General features: G+C 43.2%; 1 protein-coding gene across 1 annotated transcript in view; it reads right to left on the bottom strand.

The window, feature by feature from the left end:
* The window catches only part of RAD54L2 (RAD54 like 2), an 89,122-nt gene that overhangs the window by 46,457 nt on the left and 32,511 nt on the right, over nucleotides 1-10,154 (bottom strand). Inside the window, exon 2 of the mRNA XM_007451824.1 lies at nucleotides 6,133-6,328. Within this exon, the coding sequence (XP_007451886.1) occupies nucleotides 6,133-6,274 (142 nt within the window). The 5' untranslated portion in view covers nucleotides 6,275-6,328. The remainder of the gene's footprint in view (nucleotides 1-6,132; nucleotides 6,329-10,154) is intronic.

The following is a 10,154-nucleotide window of genomic DNA, read 5'->3' as shown; positions in this document are numbered from 1 at the left end:
GGATCCCACATGCCGCGGAGCGGCTGGGCCCGTGAGCCATGGCCACTGAGCCTGCGCGTCCGGAGCCTGTGCTCCACAACGGGAGAGGCCACAACAGTGAGAGGCCCGCGTACCGCAAGAAACAAAAAACAAAAAAAAACATTAAAGCTTCTAGAAGATAACAGGAGAATATCTTCATGACCTTGAGGTAGACAAATATTTCTTAAACAAAGCACAAAAAGCACTAAACATAAAGGGAAAAGAAATGATAAATTTAACTTCATTAAAATTAAAACACCTATAGATCATCAAAAATACAATCTAAAAAAGATTATAAAACTGCAAAAAATACACAACTAAGAGAGTGAAAAATCAAGCAATATAAATGGGAAAGCTGTGTGTGTGTGTGTGTGTGTGTGTGTGTGTGTGTGTGTGTGTATTAAAAAGACTCACATCCAGATATAAAGAATTCCTATAAATCAATAAGAAATTTGTGGAAGAAAGAAAAATGGTCAAAAACATGAGTTCAGGCACTTCACAAAAGTGAAAATGATCATAAGCATGTGGAAAAGAGCTCACCTTAAGTAATTAGGGAAATACGAATTAAAACCACAATCAGATACTCCCACTCCCTGGATTGTTGGGAAGGAATGTTAAAGGCCCTACAATTCACTCTGGGGACTTCCCTGGTGGTCCAGTGATTAAAAATCCGCGTTCCAATGCAGGGGACACAGGTTCCATCCCTGGTTGGGGAACTAAGATCCCACATGCCACGGGGCAACTAAGCCCGTGCACTGCAACTACTGAGCCCACATGCCTCAACTAAAGAGCCTGCATCCTGCAAACTACAGAGCCCACGTGCTCTGGAGTGCACGCACCACAACTAGAGAGAGGCCTGCACACTACAATTAAGAGCCCGTGTGCCACAACGAAAGATCCTGCATGCTGCAACAAAGATCCCATGTGCCGCAACTAAGACCCGATGCAGCCAAAAAAAATAAATACATAAAATAAAATGTAACATGTATTAAAAAAAAAAAGTCACTCTGAACAACTGGGTCAATGTCTGACATGCTCTTCTGATGCAGGTTTATAAAACAATCTTCTGCCCGGAGTGTACGCAAACTCTCTGCCCCTTTGTTTCCCTAACCCTAGCACACAGAAAAGGAGGACAGGAACAATTATCAAAATCAGCACTACTTCATTTCTAACATGGAGGTGACCCTAAACTCTGACGTACACTATTCTGAAAAATCAGTCCAACAACAGATATACAAGTTGTCTCAGGAATAAGTGACACAAGTTTCTGAGGAAGAGAAGAAGGAAGAGAGAAATACAGAATAAAAAGAAAGAGATTTGGCTTGAGGGAGTTCCTGCAGTCCAGTGGTTGGGACTCCACACTTCCGCTGCAGGGGGCATGGGTTTGATCCCTGGCCCGGGAACTAAGATCCCGCATGCTGGGTGGGGAGCAAAAAAAAAAAAAAAAAAAAAAAAGATCTGGCTTGAATCCGCAATTTAAGGAATGCTGCTTGTCCTCTATGTTGAGAACAAAATGCTGAAATGCAATAGAATGCTATTAACACGGTCTTGCCTGTCTTAGTGTATTCGGTCACATGGTCTAACTGCTTCCCCCGGCTGATTCATAGCCCTTTTGTTTTGGTGATTCCTTTTTGTTCCTAAAAACATGCCCATTCTTCCCTGTCTTCATCCAGAACAAGAGAACAACAGATCTAGAATTCAGGTTGCAGACTTTTCATTTTGTGGAAAAGAACCTAAAGGCTCATCAAGGACTTGCCCAAGATCACAAAATTTAGATGAAGATGGTTGCCTTGTCTTGTGGGGTGTTCCTCTCTCTATCATACACTAAAGTGCTTAGGCAAAGACTTTCCCAGACCACAGTTACAGCTTGGCTTTAGCCAGTATGGATTGCCCCCAATCTCTCCTGCACCATCAATTTCTCTCTCTCTACCTGATCAGTGCTGCTGGCAAAAAGTTAAAAAGATAAAACCTGTTTTCCACCTGTTCTTGTTTGAGTCCCTATCATTGCACTGAAATTGATCAAGGCCACCAAGGACCCCCACACTGCTAAATCCAATGGTCAATTCTTAGTCCTCATACTACCAGGACTATTGGTTGCCTTTAACTAACACGGTTGATCACTTCCTCCTTGAAATGATTTTTTTTTTCCTAGCTGGCTTCCATAACACTTTTTTCTCTTGGGTCTCCTATTACCTCAGTGACCATTTCTTCTCAATCTTCTTTCCTAGGTCATCCTCATTCCTTCCCCGCCTCTGCTGCCAAGTGCTTAGTTGTTCAGACCACTTCTCTTTAATTTCTCTTATTCCTGGAATAATCTTATCCTGTCCTGTGATTTAAGTACCATTCATATACAGATATATCCCACTTTTTAACCTCCAATGTAGAATTCTCCCGTGAACTTCAATTTAATAGTCAACTGCCCTCTGGACATCTCAACTTGGAGGCATAAGACATGTCAAACTTAACATGTCTTCAAAACCGAACTCCTCTCTGTTCCCAATCTGTACTTCTCCCCTAATCTTCCTAAGCTTAGAAAATGGCATCTTCAAGTTGTTCAATAAAAACCTGGAATCCATCCTTACCTTCCCTCTTACTCTGACACAATCTATATCTCTTTCATTAACAAATTCTATTGGCTCCATATTCAAAACATATCCAGAATCCAACTACTTCTACCACCTCCACCAAGCCACCATCCCTCCTGCCTGGAATTTTGCAGTATCCTCCTAATTGACCTGCCTGCTTTTGCCCTCAGCTCCTTCACTGCCTGTTCCTTACATATCAGCCAGTGTGATCTTTCCTCCGTTTAAACCCTCTAATGGCTCCCACCTCACAGAATAAGACCCCACACAGTCTGACCCCCACGGCCTCTCTTCTACCACCCTCAGCCTGGTACACTCTGCTTCAGCTACCCTGGCTCCTTGCTGTTTTCTCCACACACCAAGAAAGCTCCTGCCTTTGGATCTTTGCTCTTGCTATCCTATCTGCCTGGAATGCTCTTTCTCTAGACAACCACCAGGCTAGCTCCCTTATTTCCTCCATGGCTCAACTCAAAAGTCACCTAATCAAGTAAAGTCTTTCTTAACCAATCGACATAAAAAAGCATCAACCCACATTCATACCTTACCCAGTTCCCCTTTCTTCATAGCACTTAACACCTTCTGACATACTGTTTATGTACTTATTTATCATCTGTCTCAACCTACTAAAATGAAAATCCCATGAGGAGAGGCACTTTTATCCCCTGCTGTATTCCCAATGCCCATGACCATGCCTAGCCAAAGAGTAGAAGCTCGATAAATATTACTGAATTACTGAATGCATTCCTTTCCCTTGCCACTCTCACAAACTGTATTGTTCTCCTGGTGCCTCATGCTCTTTTTGAGACCTGCCATTCTTTTAGGCACTAATACTGGGCTACATAGCTTTTTATGCAAATTTGACTCCTAACAGACTCTGTTAGGTACCTTTCTAACAAGACCTTGATTTCAAATAATGAATGTGACCAAGTCTACTCTGATAGTCTTGTAAATAAATGGTGGTCTATGGGCTGAAGAATAGTCACTTGGATTCACAGATAGATGAATAATCTGATTTTCTGGATGTTAATGGTTCATCTAAGGGAGGTGTCAGCAAAACATAAACAGGTTCTATTCTTAGTTCTGATTCCATTGTCCCCCATGACTTGGATAGCCAATAGAGATGACAGAATCTGTTATCCAAGCAAAATAAAAGCACATGTCAATACAAAGGCTTATACATGAATGTTCATAGTGGCTTTATTTGTATTAACAAAAGAAAAAAAGGAACCCCCCCCAAAAAAAAAGAAACCCAGGGAATGGATAAACAAATTGGGGTATACCTATACAACAGAATACTACTCAGCAATGAAGACGAATGAACAATTGATATATACATGTGGATGGGTCTTTTTTTTTTATCGATTTATTTATTTTGGGCTTCACTGGGTCTTCACTGCTGCTCGCAGGCTTTCTCTAGTTGTGGCGAGCAGGGGCTACTCTTCATTGCAGTGCGCGTGCTTCTCATTGTGGTGGCTTCTCTTGTTGTGGAGCATGGACTCTAAGCACGCGGGCTTCAGTAGTTGTGGTGTACGGGCTCTAGAGCACAGGCTCAGTAGTTGTGGCACACGGGCTTAGTTGCTCCATGGCATGTGGGATCTTCCTGGACCAGGGCTCGAACCTATGTCCCCTGCGTTGGCAGGCGGATTCTTAACCACTGTGCCACCAGGGAATTCCCACACATGGATGAATCTTAAGTAATTATGCCGAGTGAAAGAAGTCAGACTCCCAGAAAGAGAATGAATATACTATATGGCTCCATTTATACCAAAATTCTAGAAAACATAAACTAATCAAGGGCAGAAAGCAGAACAGTGATTTCCTAGGGACAGTCCCCTACTGGAGAACCGGGAAAACAGCAGAGAAATCAGCACAGGTAATGAAGTAAAAAAATACCAGAGGAAAAGAAGTGGGACATCTGGCTTTTCCTTGCAAACTCCATAAGAATAAGGGTAGCAGACTTCCCTGGTGGCGCAGTGGTTAAGAATCCACCCGCGAATACAGGGAACACAGACTCAATCCCTGGTCTGGGAAGATCCCACATGCCATGGAGCAACTAAGTCGGTGCACCACAACTACTGAGCCTGTGCTAGAGCCCGCGTGCCACAACTACTGAAGCCCGCACACCTAGAGTCCGTGCTCCGCAACAAGAAAGCCACTGCAATGAGAAGCCCACGCACCGCAACGCAGAGTAGCCCCCGCTCGCCACAACTAGAGAAAGCCCGTACGCAGCAACAAAGACCCAACGCAGACAAAAATAAATAAAATAAATAAATTTATTTAAAAAAAAAAGAACCATGAGAGGCAAGCAAGACAGTCTGATGATATACCCTCACATCACTATCTTCTGTTATTTCTACTCATTCTACTTTATAGACGGGAACTGCAGAACTAGCTGTGGGGAGACTCCAGCTGAACAAGCTGGCAGTGGATAGCAGAAGATGCTGTTGTAGGGGGTGGGGGAGTGAAATGGTAATTTCCTGCCAGAGGTAAACTGGAAATGGGGTAGAGGCCTCTAGACAGTTTAAATGACAGAAAATTGATCCCTGAACCATATGGCAGCTGTTAGGATCAATGAGAACTGAAGACAGTAACATCAGCAAACGAAGAGGATAGATGCTCATTTCCTGGAATCCTGGAGAATGGAGGAATGCATCTTCCTAGGCTCCTGAAGATCCAAGCAACGACGATCTAGTGCAATGTTCAGGTATAAAACTGAATATTGGTGTGTTATAAAAAGACAAAAACTTTATTCCTAGGTCAACAGGAAGCTTACAAACAACCAAATCCTATGCCATGAAAGGTTAGACTTCATTGAGAAGCTGTGTGGCTGGCCAGATGACCTAACATTAGACTAATGATGAAAAGGGAAAGTCCAATGCCACTTCAGCAAGTTGGGGACAAAGGAAGGGTGAGCCAAGCAAACCAAATAGGAGCCCAGAAGGGGTCCACCAGCTACAGAGGGGCAGTTCTCTCCCAGTAGGAGCAATTTATAGTCACTTGAAGTAGCTAGGAGGCAGAGCAGCCCTACAGGAGATGCAATAAGCTTTCTGGAGTTGTGAACCCATCTAATAATCTCTCCTCAGATAACTTCCTCATCTTCACAGAAGCAGAATTGTCAATGTAACTTGGGAAACTCACAGACCACTCACGGTTATCCTCACACCTATCTGTGGCCAGCTGATGGGTCCGTGACCACCAGACCACCTCTTTGTCTCACCACAGGAACTCTGCCACTGACTCCCTCCATGACTTGAACAAGCATGCTCCAGTCTCAAATCTTTAGACCTGCACATCATCAAAGACAAGGTGAATGCTAAAGGTCCTTCCAGCACTAAAGTGAGGCTTATATAGAGGAACAACAATTTATTTCCTGGGGAAGAGCATATGAGTTCATTGTTGCTATGTTCCAGTCTTTGCCTTCTCATGATGGATGATGACCTAAGAAATCCAACTGCCAACACCAAGTTGTCTCAGCAAAAATTCTATTAGAATAAAGATAAGGCAACCTCTGTCACTCACTAGAGTCACTCACCATCCAGCAGGTCTTCCTCGTCACCCCTGCCATGCTCCTCCACTGCCACCTCCTCCTCCTCCTCCTCCTCCTCTTCCGCATCCTCCAGCTCCACGTCTGGGTCCAGGTCTGGATCGCTCCCTGAGGCGGATTCGTCTGACATGGCTCCCAGAGGTCCTCAGTGGACATTACCGTCTCATGGTCCACTGCAGGGATCCTAGGAGGAGCACAAGAGGCATCAGAATCACCAAAGGCTTCACTTAGGAGCATGAATTTTTCAAAGAGAAAACGTCAAGGATGAATTCCCTGGGAGCTTTTCTAAGCAGGTCAGCTAACCATACCCAAATCTCAACCTTCCCCACAAGGGCACTGGCCCTAAGACATATTTTGGTGACTCTCTGCCCAGCTCAAGCTTCTCTTACCTGCTTGTTTGGTCCCTTTAAGATATTTTCTTGCCCAAACGCCCTAAACACCTCAGAATTCCCATTTGTTCGTTCCTTCATGCATCAACTGTTTCCTGAGCACCAACTCTTTATATCTCTATATATACATATACATGTATATATAATCACAGGCACTGTACTAGGCTTTGGGGACACAGTAGAAAGAAGAAAAAAGTATGTTAGAGGGTGCTAGTTGGCTAGTGTGTGCCAGAAGGAGCTGTTATTTTATAGAGGGGGAACAGGAAAGTTCTCACTGAGCAGAGGCCAAAGGAAGAGGGAGCCACACAGACATCCGGAGGGACTGAGTCCAGGCAGAGTGAGCAGCAAAGGCAGAGCCCTGGAGCAGGAATAACTGGGAGTGCTCAGGGAATAAGAAGTGGGCCCTGCCTTGGAGCACTACAAGGAAGATGGTCCACTCTCCAATCACCTGAATAAAGCGCTTACAGGCAACTGGCTATTTATCACATTGTCACTCCTCCCAAATACATAGGTAGCCTCAGGCACCCCATGGCTCAGAATGCCCCTGTGCCCACATCTCTGTTCTCAGGCTCTGCCCTACCTCTTGGCCCAGTTCCACCTCCATTTCTTCCAAGAAGCCTGTGTCAACTGCCCCAGTCTTCTGGGATCATATTCCCTCTTCTGAACTCCAGAACTCCAGCAGCCATGCTAACCATGCTGACCTTCACCAAAGGCTTCATATGAGCTACCTGGCAAAGTGTTTGCCTTCTTTGGTTTCTCACCTCCTGACCCAACAGTAAAGCCCTAATGGCAGGGATTTAGCTGGGAATTGCGTCTTTGTATCCTAAACTAGAAGCATGTCCTATTCATTCATTCACATTCACTCTCTCTCTTGCCAACCAGCTCTATTACATTTACTATGTGTCAGGCACTATGCATGTCTGTCTATCTGTTTCTCTCTCCACTTTACTATATTAGCAAGGTCATTTCTTCTTGAGCGGAAAGAAAAAACAAGACAAAGAAAGACGGATTGTTTTGTGCTAAAGCAAATATAGCAAAATATTAACATGAAGATTCAACAATTCTTTCAATTTTTTGGTATACTTTTTTTAATAATAAAATGTGGGGGAGAAGGGCACAAGATAAATAATCTTTTATAAGACAAACTGTTGTAGACAACCACATCCAGAATCAGGTCATCCTAAAATTCCTCTCATCTTCCAAAATTAAAAAAAAGAAGGAAACACACGTCTCTAATTATTCAACACAAATACTATTCCAGAACTGGAATCTCTTATTAAGGTCCAGACACAATTTGAAACAGAATTTCTATATTCTTCCGAACAGAAACAGAAACAAAACAAAGCAAACTGGATCCTTTAGAATTTTGGAAAACTGGAATTTAAGTTTAAGACTGCTCAGTTAGGGCTTCCCTGGTGGCGCAGTGGTTGAGAGTCTGCCTGCCGACGCAGGGGACACGGATTCGTGCCCCGGTCTGGGAAGATCCCACATGCCGTGGAGCGGCTGGGCCCGTGAGCCATGGCCGCTGAAATAAAACTCAAATTTTTGCATTAATAACACACTTCCAAAAACATTTACAAAGGGCATTAAGGTACACGGAAGAAAAGTGATCCACAAATAAATATTAATATAACTAATGCTGGGTTTCCCTGGTGTTGCAGTGGTTAAGACCGCCTGCCAATGCAGGGGACACGGGTTCGAGTCCTGGTCCAGGAAGATCCCACATGCCGTGGAGCAACTAAGCCCATGCACCAAAACTACTGAGCCTGTGCTCTAGAGCCTGCGAGCCACAACTACTGAGCCCATGTGCCACACTACTGAAGCCTGCACGCCTAGAGTCTGTGCTCCACAACAAGAGAAGCCACTGCAATGAGAAGCCCACGCAATGCAACGAAGAGTAGCCCCCGCTTGCCACAACCAGAGAAAAAGCCCGCGTGCAGCAACGAAGACCCAATGCAGCCAAAAATAAAATAAAATAAAATAAAATAAGTAGTAAAAAAAATATATATGTGTGTGTGTGTATATATATATATATATATATATATATATATATATATATAAAACTAATGCTGAGCTACCATTCACTGACAAAGCAGATTCCAAGTCTCTGAAGGAAACCTATATCTTTAGTTCATTAGGCTTTAGAAAGGAAGTAATAAACCAATTAAATATCAGCAGGTTTAGAAGTGAAATTTATTTCTAAATATTAGTATAATGATAATTCAGCAGCAACTACTCTTGTTTGGAAGTTAATGTTCATAATCAGCATAAACCCCCTGTTTCATTCTCGACTGCTTAATAAGTGTTTTGCTTACAATGAGCCTGGCTGATTATGGAGTGGCTTTTAGAGAACAATTTTTAATTAGCAAGTACCTTTAGGTAATCTGAATTCCTGTCATTTTAGAGAAGAAATTGTGTGGTGATGGAAGAATAACAATCACTGAGAGGTCAGCAATAACAATGAAAAGCCTGTAAACCCCCAGTTAACAAACATCTTCAAAACAACCTCAGCCCCAAGCTCCTGACAGAGAGAAGCAAACATCAATTAAACATTCAACAACCACATATATTAGACTATGAAAGACATTGATCCAGCCCCCTTCTCAAAACATTTTAAAAACAGAGGAAACTTTAAAATAGTACCCAGGCCATCAGATGCCCATAACAAAGAAACTGGAAAGTAATGGATTTCTTAAGTCCCATCAAATCTGGTTTTTCTCTTTCCTTCCCTTCCATGAGCCACTAAATTTCTTTAAATAGAGGACACAATGAATTCTTTTCTCAGCTCTTAAGAACCATACCAATTACTTAAGGGGCAGGTTCTGCTGTTACTGATCACCTTCAAAAAGCAACAAAGGGAAAATGGCAGAGGAAAAGCTGATCTTGGGGGGGCAGCAGCAGAGTCAATTAAACTTTGTCTCTAAGGGGTTCCATCCACCCACACAGACACTTCCATGTGGGCACAGCCTTTCAGAACACAGGGAAGGCAGCCCTGATTCAAACAATTAGCTCTTAGTAGAACTGTTAGACAGATATGAGAAAAAAGCTGATGAGGAAAAAAATGCATCTCCCCATTTGCTCATCCCATGTGAAACACTGCTTCAACCTCCAGTGAAGAGAAGCGCTGCCTCTAAGACACAGAGATACTAGGAGAGTGATCATGGTGGGTGTGTTGCACCTTAATAAGGACCTGTATTCCTACAAAGCAAATTCTGGGACTCAAATTCTATTTTAATGAAATGGGAGAACTAGCTATTTAAAGGAACTCCAAACAGAACCACTCTGAAAGGTAAATATTCAACCCCTAAGTAATATGTTAATTTCTACAGTGTAATATATTGGGATTGCTAAAAGGAGGCTATAATTACGAAGAAACACACAGCCAATCCCAGTTGAGCCTCTCAAAGCAACCTTGAGAGTGAAGGAAAAGGGTCTTCTGCCCTGCTAAATTAAAAGACGACACCTGTCTGTAAAGTGTTGCCTGACCAAGAATCAGCAGAATTAATCATGTGGGCACGGCCCTTAGACTAACCCCTGGCAGGGAGAGACACACAGGAGGAAATAAACACACAAAGACACACACACACACACACACACACACACACACACACACACACACAC

This window comes from Lipotes vexillifer, unplaced genomic scaffold (genome assembly GCF_000442215.2).
Source record: "Lipotes vexillifer unplaced genomic scaffold, Lipotes_vexillifer_v1.1 scaffold500, whole genome shotgun sequence".
NCBI classification, from domain to species: Eukaryota; Metazoa; Chordata; class Mammalia; order Artiodactyla; family Lipotidae; genus Lipotes; species Lipotes vexillifer.
The sequence above is the reverse complement of the archived record's forward strand: the minus strand, read 5'-3'. Positions and strand labels throughout refer to the sequence as shown.